This window comes from Hippopotamus amphibius, chromosome 7 (genome assembly GCF_030028045.1).
Source record: "Hippopotamus amphibius kiboko isolate mHipAmp2 chromosome 7, mHipAmp2.hap2, whole genome shotgun sequence".
NCBI classification, from domain to species: domain Eukaryota; kingdom Metazoa; phylum Chordata; class Mammalia; order Artiodactyla; family Hippopotamidae; genus Hippopotamus; species Hippopotamus amphibius.
Genome location: NC_080192.1, coordinates 26,119,735 through 26,147,323, shown reverse-complemented (window position 1 = coordinate 26,147,323; position 27,589 = coordinate 26,119,735). Strand labels below are relative to the sequence as shown.

Sequence of the window (27,589 nt, the reverse complement as noted above, 5' to 3'; positions counted from 1 at the left end):
TTTGTTCTGACTCAATCACACTCAAAATATAAACTGGAATAACCAATTCAAAGCCCACAAAGAGAGTATTCTTAGGTTTTTGTTTTGTCCTCAGCAAGCTATCATTACCCCGGTGATCATGAAAATAGTATGCCACAAAAAATCCAGCGCTAGAACCCAATGTCCAGCATTTTCAACCACTCAGTAAGTTCACGGAGGGAGCAGGTGCTTACCCATCCCTCAGCTGGCTTTCATCTCTAGGTATACATACGATGCTGGCTGCCAATGAAAGGCGGGGAGAAAAGGATTTGTTAACCTAAATGTAAACTGAATACCCAATTTCAGGGTATGTCATAGCTAGATCACTATTTTCATTGTATAACATTTTATTTAATCTTTTTAGGCAGTGAAAAGCAGCAGCAGTGGGAAAGTTTATTCTTTAAGAAGAGAATAAAAACCTGCAGAGAGTAAAAGTCTCCTTGGAGGATATCATCTTACTAAAAAGCTTCATGAACTTTCAACGACTCTAAAATAAACACGCTGTGTAGGTTGAGCATATCCAAAGGAAAACAAGGTTTCTGACATCTAATGAGAATCATCAGAAATATGAATTCCTTAAAAGAAAAAATCATGATCGGGGGGATGATTTAGACTCTACAGTATTTCGGAAGAGAGTCAGTTTCAAGCAGCTTCCGTTCACAGCTCCAGGCTGGAGGGGGTGAATTGTGTTGCTTTCTGTTTTCTTCTCCATCTCTCTCCCCGGGGAGGAGACACTGATCACAGGTCTGGCTGAGCAACAGAGCGGAGTGTGGGGGCGTGGAAGGAGGCACAAGCCTTCTTGGATCCTCTCTGAGCCCTTACCTCAAGGGCCAGGGACCTCACTCACTCCCTCTAAACCACCAGCAGCATTTACACGCATGCCAACCCCTGGTGTGTCCAAAGTGCCTCAGAAAGGTTCACAGAAATCAGGAGGAGCCCATCCAAGACCCAGCTTGATTCAAGAGCTTAAGTTACACCCAGCCCTCAGCCCACATGGAAACTAAGGCCCATAGACAACAGGGAACATGCTGGCCATGAAAACAGAAAAGCAAAAGGAAGCACAGCCTTCTTCCTCCCTTCCTTCCCTGGGTCTGGAACCCGTTTCTGTCCCCTGGACTGGATGGACCACAGTGCATTTACAGCCAACTTGCGAGACCAGGGGAGAGCCGGGCAGGGAAAGGGGACACAGCCAGGAGATGGGGTAGGACCGTAACTCCCTCTTTCCTGAATGCAAGATACTTTAAGCCAAAGATTTCATGAAATATGTTTATTGTTTTAAAAAGCTCAAGTCTGGAATTCGATAGTAGTGATATTGCATAAGTGTGAGTTGGCTAAAACCACTGAATTGTAAACTTAAAAAAAAAAAAAGAAAGCAAGCTTGAGTTGTAGGAGTCTCACCCACACTGGACTTGTACCAAACGCTCAACTATTCTGTTCCCTCAAACCGTGGCATATGTCACATTTTTTCAGGAGATTTCCCTAAGAGCAGCTATTTGCAAAATATTGCACTTAAAATTTAAATACAGGCAATTTGATGTTTTCTGGAAGAAATGTACACTATGCTTCTTTAAGCCTTCAGATAACAAAACAGCTGGTGGGAGGAGGGACTGAATAACAGTTTCCATTAAATTCTTCTAGGGCTTCCTGTTTGTTATATACACAGAGAAACAGATTTAAAGGAAAATATTATGTGGGCTCAAGACAATGGATGGCATCCCCCAAAGAGGCCAAAGACGTTGACTTCTGAATGCTTTCACTTCAGCAGAAGTATGGCCACTCCGTTTATTACCTTAGAACTTATCCTAAAAGACAGATGGCAACATTGGCTCAGACACTGGATCTAATTTATTGTATTCTTGCTGGTCTTTCAGGGTCTGCCGAGGACTCTCTCAATCTTCATCCAGGTGACCTGCACCCACTGATCTAGCTGCCACCCAGTTAGACCACGCGTCATACTTTCTTCCCCTTTTCCAGTGTTCCTACCTCAGGACACTTTAGCTTTATATACTATGATTCCGTTGTCCTTCTTGAAGAGAAAAAAACCCCTCAACACGAGCATCCGTTTTCATGTACTGAGTAAGCTTTGCCATCCCTCACAGACTGAATAAAGTGAATCACAGAAAGTGAATCACGTCCTAGGAGGGGCTTATCACGATGAAGATCTGCCAAAACACAAACCTCCGGTGCAGTGCTTATCAGACCTCAATTTAATGTTAAATCCACAGTTTGAAGAGTGATCTGGAAGCATGTCTACATGCCTTGCAGGTGATGCATTCGACAGCCATTGAGGTGAAATCAGGCGTGCAGCTCCCTGGGTATAAGATGGCAAGGCCCATTCATAAATCCTTGCATCTTACCATTTAAAGAGCAATCGAACACCTAAGTTAGACTTCTGATGGCTCAACGGGTGTGTTATATGATTTCCATGTGATGGAGAGTCACACACAGGTGACCACTGTGGATGCTGGGCACACACAGGACCTATGGTCATCAGTGGACAGCGGGACGGATTACATGGGATTCACTCTGCTTCCATGGACCACACATGCTCGCATGGCCAACACCTGTGCTTCTTCCCCTCCCCAAGCTGCACCGCATCCTTGCTGCTTATAGGACTCAGGGAAAACACAACCACCAGCAACAGTGAAGCTCAATTTTAACAGAGATGTAAGAGAGAGAGATTTCAAATCCCTTTTCTTCTGGGTCACTAATTATGCCAGGTACTCAACAACCAGAGGCTGACCATGCTGGACTGGGCACGTGGGCAGGAAACCTGGTCTGATTAAGGCAGTGAGCAACGTGGGGAGAGCCTGGAAACAGATTCACGGTAACCACGTACAGGGACCGAGCTGGCAGCTGCTACCGAGGGAAGAGACCTGTAGTTATTTACAATGCACAGCCCTGGTCCCTGTAATCTTCTTCCGGCACAAACGTTCATTTTAAATTTTGGTAGTATGCACAGAGTTTTCTTTAAAATAAAAACTTGAAAGAATGTGAGGGAAGGAACCAGTGGCTTCATCTTGGTATTATTATCCTTTCTATGGCGCACAGAATATGGTCCCAGTTTTTACAAAATATCGCAAGGAGAGTCACAGCGAAGAAGGTGCCGAGAATGTGGAAGCGGCTCTTCATCATGGGTGAGATGAACTTGGCGATGGTGGACACACACACCAAGATGACAGTCATGAAGGCCAGGACCACATTGATGCACTTCCCCAGGAGGACCTTGGCGTTCACGGTGTCCGTCTGCAGGGCTTGCTGCTCCTGCTGGTGGAGCTCCAGCTTAGAAATGCGAGTCTGGCAGGACTCCAAGGCCTCCTGTGGGCGAGAGGGAGAGCGAGGATGAAATGCTGTTGAGATCACGGGCAACACGTGAGCGCGAGCTGGGACGTGCACGAGGGCCGCCCAGCTCAGGACGCTGCTGCCCGGGCAGCTATGAACTGACGATGACGGTGGCGGTGATGACAGACAGAGAAGCAAGACAAGAATCCCAAGGCTCACTTTATCCTGTTATTCACAGATAGGACGAGCACGTATCTACAACTATGAAATGCCATGAATGAGGAGTTACGGGTACGTGTTTTTACTCCACCTATATTTAAAATAAAGTGCATAAAATACTGGCATCTGGTGGAACCATCAGGAACAAACCAGAAGAGGGGTGGGGTTCCGTTTTGTGACAGGTGACTACCTCCAGTCACAGAGTAGGTGACATCTCCAGCTGCTAGTCCTTTTTTTTTTTTTTTGGTTTGGTTTGGTTTTTTTTGGCCGAGGCACACGGCATCAGGGATCTTAGTTTCTCAACCAAGGATTGAACCTGGGCTCCCTGCAGTGGAAGCACAGAGTCCGAACCACGGGACTGCCAGAGAATTCCCACCAACTGGCAGTCCTTATTCCACTGCTCAGAATCCACGTGCACCCATCACAGACCAGTGGAAGATGGAGGGAGGGATGGGGCCCGGCTGACTGTGGGGCTCTCACGGGTGCTCTCTGAATTCTGCGTTACCAGGATGCTATCTGAGGCGACACCTTCTTCCCAGATCTCGTTCCCGCCAGGACTTTGATTACTTAGACACAGACAACTCCAAGTATATCTCCAGCCCAGCTGTCTCTTCTGAGATCAACTCATGTGTCTACATGCGTCCTCGACATTTCCATTCGAGCTTCTTAAAAGCACCTCAAGTGTACTGTGGCCAGCTGTGGATTCATGTCTGTACCTTCTCCATTCCTACCATAAACTGTTTCCCTTCCAATTCCTTTTCTCAGAAAACAGCCCCTGAGGCACCAAGTTCTCATGTGAGGAGGGTGAGAGGCATGCCTTGACACCCCTCTCATCTAATCCATCACCCAGCATCACTGATGCAACATCTGGTATTTATCTTAATTGGTCCATTTCTTTCCCCTCCCACAGTAACCCCCCATCTAAGTCACCAGGGTCTCTGCCTGCGATAACTTTACACTCATTTCTCTACACACCCTGTTGGTCCTCAACCTCCTGAATCCACTTTCCACACAGTAGCCCAAGCGATCTTTGAAAGATGCATATCTGGTATCACTCTTTTTGTGGAACCTTTTAAATCTTTTTTTTTTTTCTTTTGGCTGTGCCACACGGGGATCTTAGTTCCCCAGCCAGGGATGGAATCCACACCTCTTACATTGGATGGCAAATTCTTAACCACTGGATCACCAGGAAAGTCCCAAACCTTTTAAATCTTTAACATGGCCCAGGCCCAGCCACTCTCATTCTGACTTGCTTACCTGGTAAGCCCGCTGCCTCCCCCTTCACTGTGTTCTGGCCATACTGGCTTTTACAGTTCTGAAAAGGACCATGTTCAGGGCCTTTGCACATGCAATGTGCTGTGCCTAAAAGGTGTGCCTCCCCACACACCACTCCCCTCCATCTTTCAGGTCCCACATTGATGGTAATGTCCTGAGGGAAGCCTTCCTGGACCCAGCAGACTATGCCAAGTCTCCCTCTGGTCCTGCTCCCTAACCAAGGGACCAAGCCTGCATCGTGCTGTTATCCCTAGCAGCAGGTGCATGCTGGCTGAATGCTCCAGAGACTGGATGCCAGTAATGGGATATGAGGCTTGAGAGAGAAAAATCTTACACCCCTCAGGAGAAAAGGATCTAAGTAGAGGCAGTACAATGAGCTCCTTTTAGTTCACTAGCCTATTTTCTAACTCATTTACCAATATATGTTTGCTCAATTAAAGTCCAGTCATGTTTTCTGCTTTCAAACAAGCGTAATGGCTCCAAAATTGATTTACTTTTCTTCTGCTGAACACACTCTATGGGCCAAGGGTTCTCTGTTACTATAGTAACTTTCATTACATAGGCTATCAACAAAAAAAGGTACAACTTCCTCAGATCTTCACATTCTAAAAAGTGCTGGTTTTCTACAACAGGTAAGTGCCCCTAAAATCATGCATTCTTTTCAAGTACTTAGGCCCATGGTGTCCTCTATTTTAGGCAAGGCATGGAAAAGGTGATAGAACAGGAGAAAAGATCAACATTTTAGGCAAATTCATTCATCTGTGACTGGGTAGATGAATTACATATACAAATAGACTGATCCTAGAATTGCCTTAGAACTTCTGTGGAATTTTTTAACAAAAGGAAAATCTAAGAAAATTAAGCAGTGAATTGTAAGGAATTTTGGTCACTGCACCCACTAAGAGATATTCAGTCCCACAATCTTTAGTACTTCCTTGGGCCCAGTATTTAACTTATTGGGGATAAGGACAGAGGACAGGATTATCTTTAAACCCTTTAGTTGTGAATTCAGGGTTAAAAAACCCATTTGCTTTTTAAAACAACAACAAAACCCTTGTATCCCTATAGGCAATAGTCACCCTCATCTATACTACTCCATCACCTTGTATAACCCTGCCTATGAGAACAAAAGAAACAAGAAACGAAGAGGAAGCTGAGCAGGCCCAATTGCCAAAACCTCCAAGAAATATGGCTTCTCATATGTAATAAATATAAAAATTGGCCAGCATTTATTTTTGTCCACTTATTATATGTCAGGTAAAGATTTAGGTACTTTACATGTCTTATCCCATTGAATCCCGACAGCCTTTTGAGGTACAGCTCATGAATATTTCCATTTTATAGATGAGGAAACTGAGGCAAAGTGCTGATGTGTGCAGGGTCACGGTAAAAGGCAGAGCCAGGATTCTAACTAACCTAACAAGAAAGCCTCTCCAGTCACTCACACAGACATCCTCTGTGCACTTCTGAGCTACAGGTGAATCTAGAAAATGATGAAATGAACTTTTCTAAATTTTTAAGCTCTCTCTGTGAAGTCCCTCCCTTTATCTTACCCCCTCCATCTTTAAAGTATGTTTCTTTAAAAAAGGAATAACAATATAAATCCAAACAATCCCCTAAATAGGAAAACCATATATTTAGACATCAGCCAGTGACATCCCAGACATGTTCTAAAACAGAATGCTCTAATAAAACAGACTATACTGTTCACCTGGCTACACTTCATATTTAAATGGGTTCCCATTGTTTAAACCAGGCAGCAGTGAAGTCTCCTAGCCCAGAGCAGGGGCAGAAATCCCCCAAGTATCTTCTGCACCAGGGTCCTCAGAGGCAAACAGTCTGATGGCTTTGGCTCCCAGAATTGTCCAAGTAGATGTCTGGGATTAGCACAGGCTCAGCCCTAGACACAGAGTGGAACAAAACGTGGGCAGCTGAAACTCGGGCTCACACACTGTGGGAGAAATCTCTCTTTATGTTTCAGCCCCTTGTAAGTGGGGCTGGAGAAAATAAACAGTGCCTGCAAAGAAAACTTGTCAAACTGAAGCTGGGCATGACTTGAAGAGTATACTTTTCTGTTGTTTTTTTTTTAAAGGTGATCAATGGGAATGTAAACCATTGCAGCCACTATGGAAAACACTATAGAGGTTCCTCAAAAAGTTAAAAATAGAACTACGATATCATCCAGCAATCCCACTTCTGTATACCTACCTGAAGGAAAGGAAATCAGTATCTAGAAGAGAAATCCACACCCCCATATTTATCACAGCATTACTGACAAGAGCCAAGACATGGAAACAACCCAAGTGTCCACGGATGGATGAATAAAGAAGATGTACACGTATGTGCGTGCACACGCGCACGCACACACACAGGCATACCATGCAGCCAAGGGAAGAAGGAAATAGTGCCATCTGTGACGACGTGGATGAACCTAAAGGGTATCATGCTAAGCGAAATGACTTGGAGAGAAAAAACAAGTACTGTATGATCTCACTTCCATGCAGAATCTAAAAGGGGAAGGGAGGTGACATGGGTGGAGAGGGTCACAAGGCACAGCCTTGCAGGGATAAGGGGGATAAGCCCTGGGGGGTAATGTGCCGCTTGGTGACTCCAGTTAGCAACACTCCATTGCATATGTGAAAGCTGCTAAGAGAGTAGACCTTGAGAGGTCTCATCACAAGAGAACAGGTTTGTAACTATGTGAGCTGATGAATGTTAACTTACTGGGGTGATGGTTTTGTAGTCTGTACACAAATCAAATTATTATACACCTTAAAACTAATACAGTTGTATGAAAATTATATCTGAATAAAAATGGGGAAAAAGAGACCCTCTGGTACCCCCAAAAAAGAGCTCAAGAAGCTTAGGGTTGCTTCACTACAGCTTTAGTATCACATTTATACAGGAACATGCCTTTGTTTATACTGACCTATTTACCCCTTCCCTCCATCCGTCCAGATCCCACCCACTTCTTCAAGTCCCACCTTTTCCAGGACATTTAATCACACTTGTTACTCAAGGACTATTTGCAAGACCTTGTTCAAGTCACTTAGCCTCTCTGTGCCTTGGTCTCTACATCTGAGAAATGGGGAGAGTAACAGGAGCTACCTCCAAGGGCTGTTGTGAGGAGTAAATGGGGAAACGAGACATGAAAAGTGCTTTGACAGTGCCTAGTACATGGTATGCACTCAAGTGCTTGAAATTCTTACAAATATGAAAGCTATTATTTTACAAATGAGCAAACAGACTTAAGGCTTGCTCAGGACCTCGAAGCTGGTAAACGGCTGGGACTGAAATCCAGTGTCTGACCATCAGGTGGCCCCTGCCCCACTGGTCCACAGCTTGCTGGGCACTGCACACCTGGATCTCTGAGGCTTTCAGAGCACGCATCAGGTGATTTGGCCCTTGTTCACGCTGCTGCGAGCCGGTTGGCACTTGCGTTACTCCTGACCCTACAGCAAGGCAGGCGTGTCAACGACAAGGTTTGCCTCATGTTCTAAAATCTGTAAAAATGTGGTTACGGTGGGGAGAGTAGAGGATAGGTGCTAGGCTTGGGGTAGATAATAAATATTTGTTTACTCGTTTAGGCAGAAAGTAAACAGACTCTAGCTTCATTTCTATAACATGAGCTAATGTTGAAGAATAAATGTCTGCCCCACGTGCCAGAAATCCTTTCGAGCTTGGGGCGCTTCGTTTGTTACACGAATGAAAGGCTGGGAAGAGCTCGTGTGAGCTCCGGTGGGGAGAGGAAAGGCACCTGGATGTCCCGCGACCGCTCGCAGGCCTGGTAGGCCACCTTCTCCTCGATGCTGGCCAGCTCCTGCTTCAGGTTGGCCGTCTCGTGCTGATGCAAGTCCGTGAGGTCGTGGAGCTGGTCTTCCAGTCGCTCGTACCTTTGCAAAGAGAGGAGCCGATTCTGAGCGTGACACTTCAAAGGTGTTCCGACAGCACTTAGAATGACATTCTTTGTGTCTCACTGTCACCAGTGCCCTGTGGCTTGTTCTTATCCCCAGGCAGACGGTACTTTCAAAAGAGTAAGTCTAGCTGTGGGGAACATTACTGGGATAACACTGAACTCTAGCTCCAGAAAGGACTAGTCTCTGCAGCCTTAACTCTGTCCTCACCGCCGAGGTTTCATGCAAACCAAACCTGGCTTTTCCACCGACATCAGACCAATGCCTTGTCTGGCTGTGGGGACAACAGGTCAGACCTCGTGGGCTGGCACATTCCCCAGGGCCAGCCAGGAGACAGGGCTGGGAGGGAGCCTGCTAAAGGCGAGGACCATCCTGGTGCTCTTCCCTCTTCTGACCCCACAGTGTCTAGTGGTTCACGGCCACAGCTTTCACGCGTCAGAGAGGCTACAAGGAAAGGACCAATTTCTATGCTGGAGCCAATTCCCCTTATTTCCCAGTGCACACAGTGATTCTGAATACAGGTTTCAGCTCTTAGAACTTAAGTGCCAATAAAAAATTATACTTCTTACAAATTAAAGATAGCTTATTAGGTGGTATTTTCAAAAGTCCAAATCTAAAGTAACAGAAACACAAAGATTCCCACCCCCCACTACCCTCAGAGAAGGGGAATTTTGTCTTATATTTGAAACCTTATAATGTTTACTTTGAAACAGGAAGCACTATTGGGGGAAGATGCGTTAACACTGTTTGGGGAAGATTAATGCCAGTTTTAGATGCTTATGTAAGTCGCCTGAAAGAATCATTTAAAATAACACTTTGATACAGAGTTTATGATTATTCTCAGGTAGGACTTCATAGGTGCCCAATGTTGGTGTTATAAGCAAGCCTTTTAAAGATCTCTTGACAGATGAATGGATAAAGAAGATGTGATGTGTACACTCACAAACACACAATGGAATACTACTCAGCCATAAAAAAGAAGGAAATAATGCCATTTGCAGCAACACGGATGGACCTAGAGGTTATTATACTAAGTGAAGTAAGTCAGACAAAGACAAATATCATTTGATATCACTTATACGTGGAATTTAAAAAATGATACAAATGACCTTATTTACAAAACAGAAACAGATTAACAGACTTAGAAAACAAACTGACGGTTACCAAAGGGGAAAGGTGGGGGATAGGGATAAATCAGGAGTTTGGGATTAACATATACACACTACTACATATAAAATAATCAACAAGGACCAGTTACTGTATAGCACAGGGAACTCTACTCAATACTCTGTAATAACCTACATGGGGAAAGAAGCTGAAAAAGAATAGGTATATGTATATGTATAACTGAATCACTTCGCTGTACACCTGAAACTAACACAATATTGTAAATCAACTATACTTCAACATAAAATAAAAATTAAAAAAAAATCTCTTAAAGTAAGCAATATAGTGAGTGACTAAATCATGGAGATCGCAGACATAACTATATAACATATGAGAACTAAAACTCCTAGCAGATATATGTGACTTGAAATAAAATTTGGGTCCAAAGGGACCTGTAACCTAAACTATCTAATGGAATTAAAGTCAATATTATCTGGAAAACTTGTGACTCAAAAATAGTTCTTATGTGACAAAGAATCCAAAGTAAAAGATGTATGCGGAAAGTTTTTAAAAAATCGTTTCATAAAATATGAGAGCCGAAAAAAGCCACATCTCTAAATTAACACATATGTAAAATCATATATCAAATATAAAACAATGTGTAAACTAAATTTAAAATTTAAATCTTACAATATGTAATAGGCATTCACTTTTTTATCTACATTTTTAGAAGTTAACATTCATTTGACAAAAAAGTTAGGGGTGGATATTTTTATCTGGAAAATGGTGGAAAATCACCTCATATTCGGGCATATACACTTTTAAACTAGAGGCACCTGAAAGCCAGCCTACACAACACCGGACTTTAAAAATTAGCTAATGTAATCCACAAGATTTGAACTTATACTTTAATCTTAAGATTCCTTTTGATAGCTCTTCATTTAGGGTGAAAAGCTTAATGAACAAAATACAGTATCGTTAAAAAAAAACCCCACTATATAAAGACTTCAAGATTTATGTACCAAATAAAAGCTACCTTGCTGGACAATGAATTTGTTTTTACTTGACAGTTATTATGGAAGGAAACCAAACACAGATCTACAAATTAGTGTACCAAGACTGCCTAACAGCAGCTGACTGAAGCAGGAGCTCAGTATGCGCAAGTCATCGACTATACAGTGACATTTTAACAGACTTTCTCTAAGCTGTCAGGCTTCAAGTCACAAATTACAAAACTTAGAATCAGAAAGTATGGCAAGAACTCTCGATTCCTAAATGCCTTTAGACCTATATCCCTATTTACAGAAAATACAACCACTAGCATATCACTTTCAAGCAATCTCTCTGCAGTCAGTAACTCGTGCTCCTAAAAGAATGTGAAGAGAAAAGCCTGAAATACCTGTATCTCTCCTCCTGCAGGGTCTGAGAGATGAAGCCGTACTCCCTCTTAAACTGCACCTTCAGCGCCTCGATGTCCTCGGCCAGCTGCGCCTGGGTGTCCTTGATCTCCCTGAGCTCCTCCAGGATGGCCGTGAGCTTGCCCTGGCCGTCCAGCGCGCCCGCGCCCCCGGCCCCAAATGACTGGTTCCCGTTGCTGTCAGCGGAGCCCGACGTGCCGCTCGAGCACTCGTCGTCGCTGCCGTACTTGGGCTTGTTCACGATGGTGGCGCTGCCCCCGTAGGCCCTGGCGCTGGCCTCCGGCCGGAACTCCTCCAAGGAGTTTTTCAGGTGCGCGATGTTGTCGGCGCTGCCAAACTTATTCCGGATCAAGTTGGCGAACTCTCTGGACTTGCTGAAGACAAACACGGGTGGGGTGAGGGACACCCCCGGCAGGCCCGACTTACTGCTCTCCAGGCTGTGGGGAGCGGTGCGAGCCTTGGCCTGCGCATCCTTCAGAGAGGGCGGGATGTCCTTCAGGTTGTCCTTGGCAATGTCCTTTGAGCTCCGAGGGGCCCCATTCTGCTCGAGCTCCCGGAGCTTTCTGTGATACTGCTCTAACTTCTTCTGCAGCTGCGCTATGGACTGAGCCGACTTCTGATTCTTCTTCTCAAAGACCTGCTTGATGCGGGCAGCCTGCTGCTTGTCCGCGCTGTTGACCAGTTTCAGATACTCTGCAACGTTCCCATCGCGGGACGTTTGCTCGATCTTTATCTGCTCTGTGACCTTTAAAATCTTCTGTTTCAGGCTGTCCGCAGTGAGTTTGACCTTGTGGAAGTCCAGGATGCCATCTGGTACATCAAAGTTGAGGTTGGTGTCCGACCCGCCTCGGCGGATGTTCAGGGGAAGGCTTAGGGTATTCATGTCATGACGTTCTACCTGGAGGAGACAGGGAAGAAGCATTTTAAGACTGGCAATCGAAGAGACAGGCACTGTGATAGCATCTGTGCACGCACAACAGACACACTTTACACCCCAGATTTTCAAACTGCAAGTATTCACAAGATAAAAGCTCCCCACTATCCTCTCAAGCTGAATGCAGGACCACCCAACTCCTCCCTGCACTCATGTATACGAACGATGAGATTCAGCTCTGCCAGGGTATCCAACTTTCTGTCTGATTAGATGGTAACTGTGGTTGCCAGGGTAGGAAACTCATAACGAGATGAGGTTATCAGTCTGTCTTGGTTTCCCAAAGTGCCCAGATAACTGAGATGCCTGCCATGCCCCTTTCACAGTGAACTTCACCACTGTGGGAAATGCACCAATTCAGAACTCAATCATTTAACAGGAGAATGGGGTGGGGGTGAGGGGTAGGTAAAAGAGAAAGCAAAGTTCAGTAGGTACATTCGTCAACACAAGAAATTATTTTCTTAATGGAACCATTAAACAGATGTGATGGAATAACACATGGAGCAAGATTAATTTTAATAATTGAGTAATACAACAGCAGTATTCAGATATGGAAACAAATAACCCAAACCACAACCAAGGTGATTAAAAACAACAACAACAGCGACAATACTAAGACCATGTGAAACAGCTTTCTCACTCAAGGGCCACCTGGAGAAAAGAACTGCAAAGCATCACTGAGCACCCTGGCAAAGGGGGTGGCTAGATTGTGCTCTAAAAGGGAAAGGCAAACGTGGTCTGTGTGCCCGGCACTGACTGTCCACAGGGTTTGTCTTGTCTGAGCCTCACCACCACGCCAGGCAAAGAATGTGTTACATCGATGTAGTGTGTAGAAATGGAGACTTAGAGCTAGGATTTGAATCCAAGTCACCCTAACTCTTTCCACATCAGGACACGCTACAACTCTTGTCCCCAGAGGACTAAAAGCAGGTCTTTATAGAGTCTGACACAATCTCTAAACAAAGAATGTTCAAATTGAAACTGAAGCATCTTATTTGTCAAGTTAACAACCCTTTGATTAGAAGAATGCCTTAATACAGAGTCTCGACAGAAACAATGGGACACAAGACAATATTCGGTTCAAGTAAGCTTTTTTTAGGGAAAGAAGAGGCTGACATAATAAAAAAAAAAAAAAACCTGCTAATAACAGACCTCATTATTTCCAACAATGAGCATTAACACTGCCGTATGAAACAGCCTACCCAGTGCTTTTGCCCAAAGGAGGGAGCCCAATGCACAGCGGGACACAATCCCAGGTCGCTGGGTCAGCTCTCTTTCACAGCTTAGAAAACTTTGTTAGCATTATTTCTCAGCCCCTCTCTCCCCACACACAGCTTTGCCATGAGAAACCCTGGCTGCTGAGCACAGGAGCATCACACAGGAAAGGCTGGAAGGAAATAAATGCTAAATCACTGTAAGACTAGAAAAAAGGATAAAGGAATTGTGACTTCACCTGGTCAAGGGGGAAGGACGGGTGTAGGGACTAAAGAAGGTACATAATAATCATCTTCAAGTCCTGGAGAGACCACAGGAAGTTCAAGGAAGTCAAGCACCTATGGCTCCCCAGTGGACCCAAACAGGAACGGGCTCAAATTATAGTAACAAAGGATGCACTAAGCCCAGGAATTGTTTGTTTTGGGCGGACAGGGTAATTAGTGGTAATGGTACAATCTCAAGGCTGGAAATTCAATTTCACTGAAGATATCCAAACTGATTATGCTACTCTGCTTCTCAGAAAATCTCTTTGGTTCCCTAGTGCCTCCCAAATTATCTAATACAACCTGGCCACTGTTAAGGGCCCAGCTTACCTGTCAGGCCTCACCTTGCACCTGATGGATGCCAATCATCTTACCTGAACCATACAACCCAAAGTTTCCAGAATAGGTGTGAATTTCCTATGGATTTCTTCATATGCATGATATTCACGATGCTGGCCACCCATCCCCTCTGCTTATCAAAATCGAACACATTCTTTACGATTCATTTCAAATGCTGCTTTTTCCATGAGGCTTTTCCTAGTCCCGTCAGAAAGCTGCCTCTGCTTTCTGTGAGCCTCTGTGGTGCTCTTGTGGCACTTTACTCCTTTTACTGATCACCTGCTCCTTCAGGGCAGAGGTGGTGTCACACCTGCACCGAGATTACAGAGCTAGCAATGCCCCTTATTTACGGGAGGCTTCAACTAAATGTCTGCTGAACTGAAGTGACATCGTTCTTTATTCCAAGAGAATCTACACTGAAGTCATTTAAGACACATCTGAATAGAATCAGAAAGACCTTAGAAGTTCGGTCCAGAGAAACTCTACAATTTCAGGTAAAGTTGTTTTCTTAATATTTAGGTAGTCAGTTCCACATCGTTTCAACCTGATTCAACTAAACAGATTTTTCCGAATATCAATGTGCAACATGATAAACACATAAAAATAAGGACTTTTAAACTTTAATTGAAGTTTCATTTACATGCAGAAAAGAGCATATCCAAAAAAAATAAAACTCAAATTTTCACAAACTGTGAAACTAGTGTAACCAGGACCCAGTTAAAAAAACAGAACAGAAGCTCCCCGTGTCCCCTTCAGTCACAACAACATCACCCCCACCTCCAGAGGTAACCATGAACCTGACTTCTAACAGAATACAGTAGCTTTGATTAATATATCATGCACTCCTCTTGTCCTTTTTCTGCTCCACACCGTGAGAGGCACAAGGAGGGCTCAGATTAAGTTAAAACAAAACAACCCCCCGCCCCCCAAAACCTTCTTGACAATCCCTGTTAAGAAGTCCACAACACCTCTGAGGATACAGAGGCTTTCAAACCTTACCTTACCAAACTCAGCAAGAAGTCATCACCTGGTTCCCCTTCCTTTCGTTCTCAACCCCATGGCAGCTAGCTACCCAGCCCCGGCGTCTCAGGGCAATGGCCCTGGCTCGGTCCTCTCACAGACACTGGGCCAGGCCAGCCGTGTACACAGGAATGTTTACGCACAGATGGCTGGCTGACTTCTGGCTCACTTTAAAGTTACAGCAATGCCTGGCATGTCCTCGAGAGTCCAGGTGGAGGAAAGCAACAGCGTTTAAAGCTCCATCAATCAATCTTACTGCTGGTTGGCAAGTCTTGGTTAGAAACGTCTGATGAGGGTGGAAAGCTGGAACAGCTGCTGAGCTGCACGTTTCTGCCTTTCACAGCCCTAGCTCTGCAGGGTAATTAAGAGCCAGCTAACACGTATCACTAGACGCCCATACATTCCCTGAACTCAAACCGGGATTTCAGGTACACGCTGGAAGAAAGCTGTGGGAGTCCTATGTCCTCCATTTCATCTGGACTCGGCACAGAGGTCAACGGTACAACGCAGCTGTTTTAGGGCTGGGGCCCAGGGAGGAGGACAAAGGTCTACAGATTGCCCAGAGTCAATGAGCATTTGGACCATGTGGAACAGGGACATGTGTTCAGTTTCGGCACTGACATTTACCACCTACATGTTCTCAGGTATATCTAATCACCTGTGTGGTGTGTGATTTCCTAATCTATAGAATGAGGAGATAGAACCAGACAACTCAGAGCTAACACTGCAAAATTCCATGAAGTGTACTCCAGCTCTCTTGACTGTATCACGGGATAATCAAAACCCTGGGCTTGGGAGACAGACTGCTTTGGTTTCCATCTTGGTACCACTGTGTGACCTCAGAAAAATGACTTAGCCTCTCTATGCTTCAGTTTCTTCTTCTATAAAATGGAGACCATGATTCTTTGAAGAGCTGTGAGTAATAAATCAGATAATGCACATGAAGTACTTAAAGACTTCCTGGCACAAAAAATCGTTTCAGTAAAGGTTTGCTACTGCTTCTCATCCCGATTTCATTAAAAAAGAAATGTACCTGTGTGAAAAAACTAAAAGAAAAACAAACTCCAAAGTGTTAACGATGGCTATCTTTGCACTGTGGGGTTATAAGGAATCATTTTTTATTATGCTGTCATATTTTTAAAAAATAAGGAAGCCGGACTTCCCTGACAGTCCAATGGTTAAGACTCCCAACTTCCACTGCAGGGGACGAGGGTTCCATTCCTGGTCAGGGAACTAAGATGCCATGCAGCACGGCCAAAAAAAAATTTTTTTTAATTAAAAAAAAAAAAAGGAAGCTGAATTACCATTTTGGCAGAAAAGATGCTGTTTTTTAAAAATGACTGCTACCCTCCTTCAGTTCTCTCCGAATTACCTGTCTATTATTACCTTACATGAAAAGCTGACCACCAGCTTTCTAGCGAAAAGCCATTCCTAATTATGTTTTCCTTCTGGCAGCAGAAACATTTCCATCGTCACCTCAATGTTCTGGAACAAAGGCAAAGAAAAGCTTTAAGCCCTGGACAGACGTCAAAACCTGACACTGAATCATCTCTGCTCCAACCCAAGCCTCCGGCACGAGTACCCCCGGAAGCTCACCTTCCTCCCTGGGATGCCAGGCACAGCTCAGTCATTAGCAGTGCAGCTCAAACACACTGTTCAGGCTTCACGACATTTCACGTGTGCCCCCTAAAGCTCCAGAGAGGCATGAGCACAGAAGGCAGCGCAGCCGAGCAGAGGCACACCACCCAAACCAAGAGGACTGGAGAGGGGAATGCGGCCTCCTGGGGACGCCGGGAGGGCATGGACTGAGGCAGGAGAGCCTGGGGCTCTGGGGTCACAGAGTGGCCAGAAAGTGCCGGGGCCGAGAGATCAGAACCAGGGAACAGATAATAACCACCTGCTCCGTCTCGAGGCCAGATACGATGAACTTTTGCTTAAAGAAAAGCTGCTTGAGCTTGGTCATATAAGGAAAGGGTCAGGTTCTGCAAACCGGGGGCCACTGCCCGGGCAACAGGTATTTCAGAGCACACACGAGGGCGGTGTTGCAGACAGGCCCAAAAAGGAGCTGCGGGTTCAGGATCCAAAGGCTTTTGCAGGTTTTTGTGGCCCAGGTGTCCAAGCCAACACAGCTGACATTCTGTACTCTTACTCACTTCAGCCGAACTCTAACTTTAGGTGTAGCATCGAGCCTGTTCCTCTAGTATGCTGGTCAGAACGTGCTAGGCTTTGCTGGGGTAACAACTGACGTCAAAATCCCAGGGGCTTAAAAAAAAGGGAAAGGCTTGTCTCTCACTCATGCTAACAAGCCTGCTGCGAGTAGACTGAGGGACCCCAACTGTGACAGAGCCCCTACCATCAGGAATGCCGCTGGTGGCCATGGCAGGGAGGGGAACTTGGTGAACCATCCACTGGTTCCGAAAAACTACCCTAGAAGTGACACCCAGGCTTCCTGAACTCATGGCCGTGGCCCTACCTCCCTTCAACCCTAACACACGCCCAGGAAGAAAAGTATGTTCGTGACGAGTGCCACACCTTACTGGCTAAAAACTCTGAGACAAGTTCCACTACTATCACCATTTTACAAATGAGAAAACTAGATGCAGCGAAGCTAAGTAAATTGCCTAGTAAACAGCAGAGCTAGGACTGAAATCCAGGCCGTCTGTCTCCGGAGCCTGCTTCCCTGACAATAACGACTGAGTACGCTTATTATGAGACAGGCATTATGCTGAATATTTTTATGTATTCATATATTCCTCACACCAGCCCTATTTTATAAGAAAAGCAAGGCTCAGAAAGAATATATGTTTCTTGAAATTCACAGAAATAAACAGCTTAGCTGGGGCTCAACTCAGTCATAAGAAATGTGCAAAACTCCCTGAGGTCTGTATAAGCCACCAACCATGTGAGAACCCATTCTGCAGTGTCCCTCACATGGGCACTCAGACTGCTGTGCACACTCTGGGTTTGGTCCACACCCAACCCTCAGGCTGAGCTGGAAACCTTCATCCTTGTGACTTCTACCATTCTTTTTTTTTTTTTTTTTTTTGGCACACGGGCTTAGTTGCTCCGTGGCATGTGGGATCTTCCTGGAGCTGGGATCGAACCTGTGACCTCTGCATTGGCAGGCGGATTCTTAACCACTGCGCCACCTAGGAAGCCCCCGATCCTTGTGACTTCTTACCATGGCCCTGGTGTGCCACCTAGAGCCACATCCGTCCAGGTCTGGCACAGCCTGTAAAATCCATTCCTTTTCATCCACACTCTAAAAGATAAACAGTGACTAAGGCAAAATAATTTTATGAGGATAAAAAGCTATTGCTTTTATCAGAATCATGCCCACGCATTTACAATCACAAAGAGAAGGAGGAGGAAAATGGTAAAAATCAGAAAAGCAAGTAAGAAAAGGGGCCTACAAAGAAGATGCTGGGGCCTCGCCAGTGAAGCGTTGATATCTAGACACATACGGGAACAGACGCTCAGCAGATAAGCCACGGATTTGCATGGAGAGAAGGGAAGACACCCTTCCCTAGGCTGGGTGACAGAACTGAGAAAACAAGGCACTGCTCAGCATGGCCCTGAAAGAGAGACCTTTATACGTTCTATCAGAAGAACATGAGCTTCATATCACTTTCCTACTGGTAATATACAGGATGCTACCAAGCCATCCTCCCTCTTGCTACACTGTGGTCACTTGACACACACGGGCAAAATGCCTAGCCACTCGGTGAACACAGCACCCAGGGAAGCCAACCCAATCCCTGGACCCTAACATCAAACATTTGGTCTTCTTGCTAACTAAGCCAATCTGTACGGAAAAAAATAACTCTGAAGGCTCAATAAGCATCCTTATCAAGATGTAATTACTCCATTCGTGTGGACACCTATACAGAACATTCAGGACGTACATTCAAGAAGAAAGCCACTTCCCCCCACTACATGCTCAAAACAAAAAATCTGAAAGATCTTCACGTGGTATCCAAAAGGATATGTTATTAGTAAAGTGTCTTAGTACAACGTTTGTTCTAATTTGTTTAGACAAAGAACACTTCCTTTCGTAGTTCAAGTCTGACAATAGCACATTCTGTTCACGGTGTACAGAACGGGAATTGAGTCACTAGTTTTACCATAAAGGTTTTATTTCTCCCCACCTCTTCCTCTCAGTATCACAGACAAAAGAAAATGAGTAGCGTCAAAAGTTCTCTTTCTTGACTGCAGGTAAAGTATATCTGGAATCAAAGACCATTTGGAACCAGGGCTCGAATACACGTACTTTTGAGAGCCCAATCCTTTATCCACAGGTACTGCTAATTAATAGTGTAAGGGCGATTAGGCAAAGAGCTCAGGGTTCTCAAAAACAAATTCTTCAAATATCTTGAAGCACTTACAAACACTCGATACTGTAATTAGAAATAATTATCTTCTCATAAAGCCTCTACCAGGCAACAGTGGTAGTAACCTACTTTGAATTACATACACCAGAAAAATACCTATTTCTTCAAAGAGCTTTCAACTAATGCAAACTAATCCCTTACAAAATTAGTCTGATCTGGTAAAGATTTACTGTATACTTTACAAATTATATAGGAAATTAAAGGGGGGAAGGCCAGATTTAAGAAGATTGTGCCTTGACGAGCAGGAGGGAAAGGCTACGGTAATGAAAACCAGCCTACCCTGAGAACCGCCTGCAGCTGAAGGACAGCCAGGTCCCCGAGGGAGCGACCTGCAGATGCCCGAGAGGCAGCACGAGAAAAGAGCGCTGCTGAGAAAAGGAAGGAGTCTCTGGGGACCCCATGTACCTCAAAAACAAGCAAGTTTAGGAAAGGGAAGTGAGCCCCTAACGCCTGCCCCTCACCTCTACCAAGAACTCTGCATTCCTGAAGGAAGGGGTCTCAGCTCCTGCTTGCGGGGAGATCCGGGGTAGTGAGTTCTGAAGAAGAGGAAACGGGAAGCCCCAATCTTAGGACTAAATGTAGAATAAACGTCATTGAGGCTTTTAATTCCTACACTCAGAACAAACCAAGGGAAGGGGTGAATGAGAACCCCTGGGCACTAACCTAACAAGTTCGGAGGGGTTCTGGGATCTGTCCCCACCATGGTTGTTCCCCATCCGTTCCCAGCAGCATCTCATCTGTCAGCAGAACCTTCCCAGGAAAGGGACCTGAGCACTTGCCCTGAGGGCTAAGGGAGAGGTGGGAGGTGGGAGTATTCTGCTCCAGGAGAACCACCCCCAGGAACTGAGGGAGCAGAGGCAGCTCTAAAGGAGAGAACATGGGTCCCAAGGCCCTGAGCCAGTGGGCGGAGCAGAATGGCTGGAGAGGCAGCCTGGGGGCAGAAGGTCTGCCTCCCCCCCAAGGCTGCGGCCCAGCCTACTCCTCTTCCTATAGCATTTACCCATCGCCTCCCCTACCCCTGGAATATAGAGGGTGGGCGTTCTTGGGAGGGACAAGCGCTTAAGCTATGCTTCTGAACGATAACTACAAACCCAGCCCTGCTGTCTTTTGGCATCTCCAATCTGAACAAGGTGTTTGAGGGATACATACGGCCCTCTTAGATACACAATTATGGAGAACTTCGTGTGAGGGGCAGTGATCTGCAACAGAAGTTACATTCAGAGGCGGAAGAATCCTTGGAGATCTCACTTGGCCTAATGCCTGTTGTTAAAAGAAGCAGCCTGAATACGTACCCGAGTAACTTTTCATTTCAATCTATGCTCTCTTCTTTATAGGTGCCCTCCACCAAAGGAAGCAACCTGTCTACTAGAATATAGCTTCTTGGATCAATATATAAAGTGGATATACTAGTGAATATGACAGGGGTGTCTGTTAGATACCAATAATCGTTTCCCTTTTTGCTGTGGATATGAGGAAGTTCAGTACCAAACTGAGAGTAACTGTTAGACTTGGTGATGAGCCGATTTGCTCTTCCTTCCTTTTTCTGAACTTTTGGGTATTACTGCTACTCTATCGTTTACGTGTGCCTATCATAACCTGACTCTCAGTGGAAAGAGGCAGGTGAACTTTAAAGATGCTGGGTATGTCATCCTGCCTGGAGGTGAACACTAGACCCTCACTTCCATGTGTAATTGGGGGAACGTGGGCGAACACACTGAGCTCATAAATTGGCACAGCTCCTTCTACCCCTCTTTCCCAGGGCACCCAGAGAAAGCCATGGTAGGGTTACAATTTGGTCCGTGTCCTTTCAAAAGACGCTATATTAAGATTGAGCCAGAAAATAGCATTTGGTACTCAGGCCCTAAAGCACATTCCCAAAGCAAACCTAAGCCTCATAATTGAATTATTCCCTGCAGGCCAGGGGTTTAATTTGGTTTTGGCACTATAACAAATACTGGGGGAGGGGCATATGTATGGGATGATTTGTAGTACATAAGTCTGTTTTAAATGGATGAGAACACTACTAGACATCAGACAGGGCTTAGAATAACATACTTAAGTTTTGAGGGAGTAAAGGGAAACTGATCTATGTTAATTTCTTTCCCTTTTGCAATATTGAAGTTATTTCCTTTGAGCAACCATATTTTTTCTAATGTAAGCCAGCAGTATTACCACCAAATAGCAATTGGAAATAAAAAGCTGCTTTTAGTTTTACCAAAATTATAAACAGCATTACATTTAGAGAAAAAAATTTAATGCCCTTGAAAAGTGCATTCAATCAACATTTTGATATTTATTTAGTATGAAAAACAACCTTACTTTGAAGTCATGCTGGACCTTCAAATGAGACAATCAATATAAAAACTCTGACTTCTTTGGGCTGAATAAAATTATCTCTTTAAAAGATAAAACAGATTATGTCCTGTTCCTTCTCAAAAACCTTTAAAGTTCCCTAAAGTGTGAAATTCTTAGTGAAGCATCTAAAATTCTCCTGATCAGGGTCCTATCTTCGCCTATACAAGCAGACGCACCCATAATGCTACTGTGAGCACATCTACACACCAGCACTAGAGTAAGGACGGAGCCTGATACACACTCTCCCTTCATCCCCGCAGCTCCGGGAAGTTGGTGCCATTAGTTGTGCTTTACAGATTTGGAAGTAAGGAGCCATCAAACAAGTTGTGGGTACAGCTAATAAGACACAGAACCAAGGTCTGTACCAAGCTCTAAGGCTTTTAACCTTCACTGCATTCCACTCGTCCAATAAGCCCTTGAATGCTTCTCGCACGTTTCTAATTCTCTGTGTTAAGTACCTGCTAGTTCCTCACCCTAGCATGGCCTTCCACACCTCCATCCCAAAGTACCTTCCAAAGACCGCTCTTCCACAAGGCCTCCCCCATTCCCATGCCGGGGTTCCTTTATACTCTCCCCCAACCTGCAGGTTCCCCTTTCACAGTACTTCTTCTCTAGGTCTGGTAAGCATTTGTGTAACATTTGTTCCCCCACTGTCTTGAAGCCTGGAGGGGAGGGAATGTCTCCTAAGCCACCTGTGTCCTACCCCACATTCCTTTCTCAATAGGACCTTGTCATCTGTTGCGTGAATCAGTGGTTGACAAACAGCCAACTGGGGCAGCCAGTTGTCCCACATGTTTACATCCTCTCAGCTGTTTGTAATGAGATCAAGAAGAACCTGCAGCTGAGGTGGCGCTGGACTGCTTTCCAGACTGGACTGTGGATAGTTAATGGCTTCTGATTCATGCAAGAGATCAAACATTCAGAAGACTAATGTGTCTCATGGCTCTTTGCTGCTCCAAGCAGAATACAGGCAACCAATTATCAAATATAGATACTGAGACCCACAATGTATGGAGCACGCAGGTGTACTCCCTTCCTAAGCGACATTTCCCCTGCAGTCCCCATCCTAAACCGTTGCAGAGAACTAGGTGCCTGCTCCTCCTAACACGCCCACGTTTTAACTCAACCCAGTATTTGTGGTGGCATATAAGAAAGCAGTGCTGAACTGCATTAAATGAAAAAATTTTAAAAATAATTTATCCAATACACTACAGGTCCTCTTACACACAGATCTTTTTCAATCAATACTACAGCACTACACAATCTGCAGCTGATTTTATCTGCGGAAGTGGGGGCGGGGGGGGGGGGAACTACGGGACTTGAGCATCCAAGGATTTTCGTATCCAAGGCAGGTCCTGGAACCAATGCCCCAGGAACAATGCCCCAGGGATACCAAGGGACGATTATAATTCCTTGTCCCTTAGGAAATCACAATAGAACAGGAACACAAAATAAAGGAGCCCTTTTATCCTCTAAAGTCTAAAAAGGCAATGACTTGTTTAAAGGCCAAAAGCAGGCCTCAAGAAGAATGGTCCAAAAGAGGACAGAATCTTGGCAAGATAGTTCAAATTTATTTTAAAAAATAGAAGCTACTAGTTATTAAGGACTTATTAAGCATCTCATAATTTTCTAAATGTTTCACATACATTATTTTGTTTTTCCTTTTAAGAATGTGAGATGACAACAATTATTTCCATTTACAGATGTAAAAAGTAAGTGACTTATCTAAAGTCATAAAGCTACATGTAGAAGAGCTGTGACTTCAGCTGCCTCCAAGGCTGGGCTCTCATAATATTTCCTATTGCATATACCAGACCCTTTCCTAGACATGAACAGAGCCTACTGCATACATGAGACCCTTTCCTACACATGAACATGTTTCCCATAACCCCTACAACCCCTGAAACTTTGTTCACTTAAATCACGGCATTACTGTTAAATATCACAAAGTAAAAAGTATGTAAGACAAAGAAACCAGAAGAGTGAATGCTAACAGACGGCTTTAGACAGTTCTTGGTGTCACAAGGCAATTACTGGAGATGTTCTGAATCCCACATTTAATAAGTAAGACAAAACACTAGCTTAAATCCCAAGATATCTTGTGTAATAAAAAAAATGTAGGCTGCTTCTGTTTTAACCATTAAAAATGATTCTCAATGCCAGGGAAACAAGCCAGCTTGTACATCAGCACTCTCTTCTGGCTAAAGCCCTTGTGGATACTGTAACCATTAGAGACCCTGCTACCAAGCTGCAGATAAGAGGAGGCTTCCTTCTCCTACAGCCACAGCAGCTCACCAGTCATGTTTCAGATAGACAATAGTCCTCTAGGAACTTATTGTTTTGTAATCTGCGAGGAAGGAAACTGCAAAGAAATGAGTTGAATTGTGGATTGTGATTCTTAAGATAAACACTATACCATGACCCTTCTTAGAATCCAAATCTATATTTGGGCTGACTGTATTTCCAAACAGAGGCAACAGCCTCCTAGGGTCACTCACAACACTTGCAGCAACTAGCCAGCTCAAAATCACAGGAAAGCCCTGATTCCAAAGCCATGTGTCCTAAACAGAGCTTAACTGTGTCACAGTGATACTGTAAGTTAGTCGTTTGGAAGCACAGATCCAGAGCCAGACTATGTAGGTTCAAATCCCAGCTCTGCCATGTTAATCACATCACCTTGGGCAAGTAGTTACATACTGTCTCTATGCTTCAGTTTCCTTATCTGTAAAGTGGGAACAGGTATCAACTTCACAGGGTGACTGAGAGGATGAAATGAATTAATATTTATGATGTGCCTGGAACAGGGCTTCGTACAGAATTAAGTGCTGTAAGTGTAAGCTATCATTTATGAAACACAACATCCCCCCAAAAGGTGGGAACTTCAGGAAAGTCCAGAGTCAAGAACAAGGGTGCTGCTGTTGCCATGATTAAGCTCTTCCAGTAGAAGCTGATCATTGCCCCACACCACGGAATCTGCTTGTGCGTGCATCTGCATCTTGCCACAGAAAGGCAGGAGAAAAGACAAGTGTGATCTCAAACTCACACCAGCAGGTGCCTTAAGGATCACGTTTCAATGAGCCTGAACAGTAAAGCTAATACTTCTTAAAAATGCTCACCAACCCAAAAGCAGGTGACCTAGTATTTGAGTGATTTAATCTAACTTTTTAAAAGGTACAGTATCTCAAATGACTAAAATTTTAAATCTCAATATCTGGTCTTTAATTTTTAAAGCAGTGTCATTAGTCTTCTATGTTGCTATTTTCAGTAAAACCAGAACTCTAAATTAAGACTCTAAAGACAGATGTCTAACATTTCCCATGTCCAAGTCTTTAAGCAAAACAAGGGGAAATTATATTAGAAAAGCTTATCTAATGATTATAACTTGTGACTTTCTCTAAAAAGCCTCCTAAATTACTTCTTGAGAGTATGATGTCATGGATATTTTTGGATTATTATGTCTTTATAGATAAAGTGTGGGGTTTTTTTTTCAATCAGGCTATAGTTAATTCCATGAGCTTACCTATCAATGGCTTCATTTTCTAATTTTACCCAGGTTCTCTCTCCTTCATCCCTTCAAGCTGCCACCCAATTCTGTTATTTCTTTGTCCAGCAATTTCTCTCTACATTGACACTTCCTTGCTATTTCTGGGTCCATCTACCTGAATCCAGCCCCCAACTCCCTACCTCACCTATACAAAGGGCAATGGTTTAATCACGCTTCATTGCTTTCAATATTTTACTTCTTTCATCTATCTAATCCATAGTGAGTCGCTACGCTGATCTTCTAAACTTCCACTTTCATCATGTTACAAAATGCTCAAGATGTACGACTCCTCTTTTTAATAAAGGAATTGGGTTCTTCCTCCTGTTGGTACTTAATCTAAGTAGCTTTTCCCATTCCAATTCTCCAATGTCTTCTCCTGTTCTTCCAACCACCTGCCAGACAGATCCCAACACTGTAGCACACCAAATACATTTCTGTACTTTTTTTTTTAACCTCACTAGCTACCTCATTCCCTTTGGACACACCATTTCCAAGGCCTCTCTGTCTTATCCAAATCCTACCATTCCTTTAAGATCTCTTCCTTGAGGCCCATGTCACTTCCTATCCTTCCTGACCATTTCAGCTCTTATTTATACTGTTGAGAGTGGGTCCCTATTTACCTTCCTTGTTGGATTTTTAGGTTACTAGAAGTATTCACTTTTTAGATGCCACACAATACTCAGCACAGAACTAGCAGTATCACTGGGTGGCAAATACTTACTGTAACCAACTTCCCTATTCTATAAAGCAGTACATTCCCAATTTTGAAAGAGACCCACAGTAAGAAATACATATGTACCATGACATACATACATATGTGTGCATGTATCCACACTTACATAACCGAAACACAAGTTTTATGAAACACTTATCTTTATACATGCTATGCAACTGTACTTTAAAAACACTGTTAGCTCATTTTTAAGACAACTGCGTATTAGAAAATTACAATTGTTAGGTATGTTAATTTTATTATATAGAAAAAGTCCTTATTTTTAGATACACATCAGAAACAATAAGCCCTGATGTCTGTATGTAACTTATTTTGAAAAAGATTATACATACACATGCAGACACAAAGCAAATGTGAAAATGTTTAATTGTTGAATCTGGATAACATAGATGGCTGTTTGCTGTACTCTTCCTTCTGCCTTTCCATCTAAAAATATAAAATGATAGCTGCTATTCATTAAGTCTATTTCATAGCCAACTAATGGGTTTCAATCCTGTTTGAAAAATACTGCTTTATAATTAAAAAAAAGATAAGCCACTTGTTTCTGTGTTTACTGATTATATTTAAGGAGGCGCTAACATCCTGAAGAATGTTCTGTGATTAATTCCTGGCCAGTAGGTCAGTAAAAGGATTTAACCCTCCATCACTATGACTCCACTAATCTCTTCTTTAAAATCCTTTCTATGGAACTTTCTATGAATCACTATTACCTTAGCAGAAAGGTGTAAGATTAAGGACTAGTTTTTTACTTGCAGAGATCACAGAATCAGAATTTACCCTAAGACTTTTCATCCTAAGAATGACCTTTGTGGTTCTCATTGAGACTTTAAAAGAACATCTGAGAAATGGCAAAAGTTCAAGACAATGCATTGAAACTGAAAACATCATAATAAATACACACACTAGTTAAAACATTCCCCTTCTTCCTCCTTTAAGCACTGGTTCTAATAAAGAAGTAAGTTCCACTAACAGAGGCAGTAACACCTCAATTTAATTGACACAAAGAGGGAAGTACAGACCCAGTAGTCCCACCTACCTAGAGAACACCATAATTCAAAAATACATATGCACCCCAATGTTCACTGCAGCACTATTTACAATAATCAGGTCTTGGAAGCAACGTAAATGTCCACTAACAGATGAATGGATAAAGAAGGTGTGGCACACATATACAATGGAATATTAGCCATAAAAGGAATAAAACTGGGTCATTTGTAGAGACATGGATGGACCTAGAGACTGTCATACAGAGTGAAGTATGTCAGAAAGAGAAAAATCAATATTGTATATTAACACATATATGCGGAATCTAGAAAAATGGTACAGATCAACTGGTTTGCAAGGCAGAAACAGAGATACAGATGTAGAGAACAAACAGCACGGGGAGAAAGCGGTGGGGGGGACAGTTGGAGTGGGATGAATTAGGAGATTGAGGTTGCCATATATATATTACTAACAAGAAAAAAAATCAAATTGTACACTTTAAATATGCAGTTTGTTGTATGCCAATTATATCTCAATAAAATTCTTTAAAAAAAAAAAGAAAAATAGTAACACATTCTCAG

General features: G+C 43.7%; 1 protein-coding gene across 8 annotated transcripts in view; it reads right to left on the bottom strand.

Moving 5' to 3' along the window:
* Positions 1-1,270: 1,270 nt before the first annotated feature.
* TMCC3 (transmembrane and coiled-coil domain family 3) overlaps positions 1,271-27,589 on the bottom strand; it is a 69,109-nt gene continuing 42,790 nt past the window's right edge. For 3 of the 8 annotated variants that reach the window (XM_057742153.1, XM_057742161.1, XM_057742155.1), the window contains exons 2-4: positions 11,215-12,131; positions 8,552-8,687; positions 1,271-3,336 (exon numbers count right to left, since the gene is read on the bottom strand). In XM_057742153.1, coding sequence (XP_057598136.1) covers positions 3,034-3,336; positions 8,552-8,687; positions 11,215-12,131 — 1,356 coding nt within the window. In that variant the 3' untranslated portion in view covers positions 1,271-3,033. The other 5 variants (XM_057742160.1, XM_057742157.1, XM_057742154.1 and 2 more) reach the window with 5 other exon arrangements.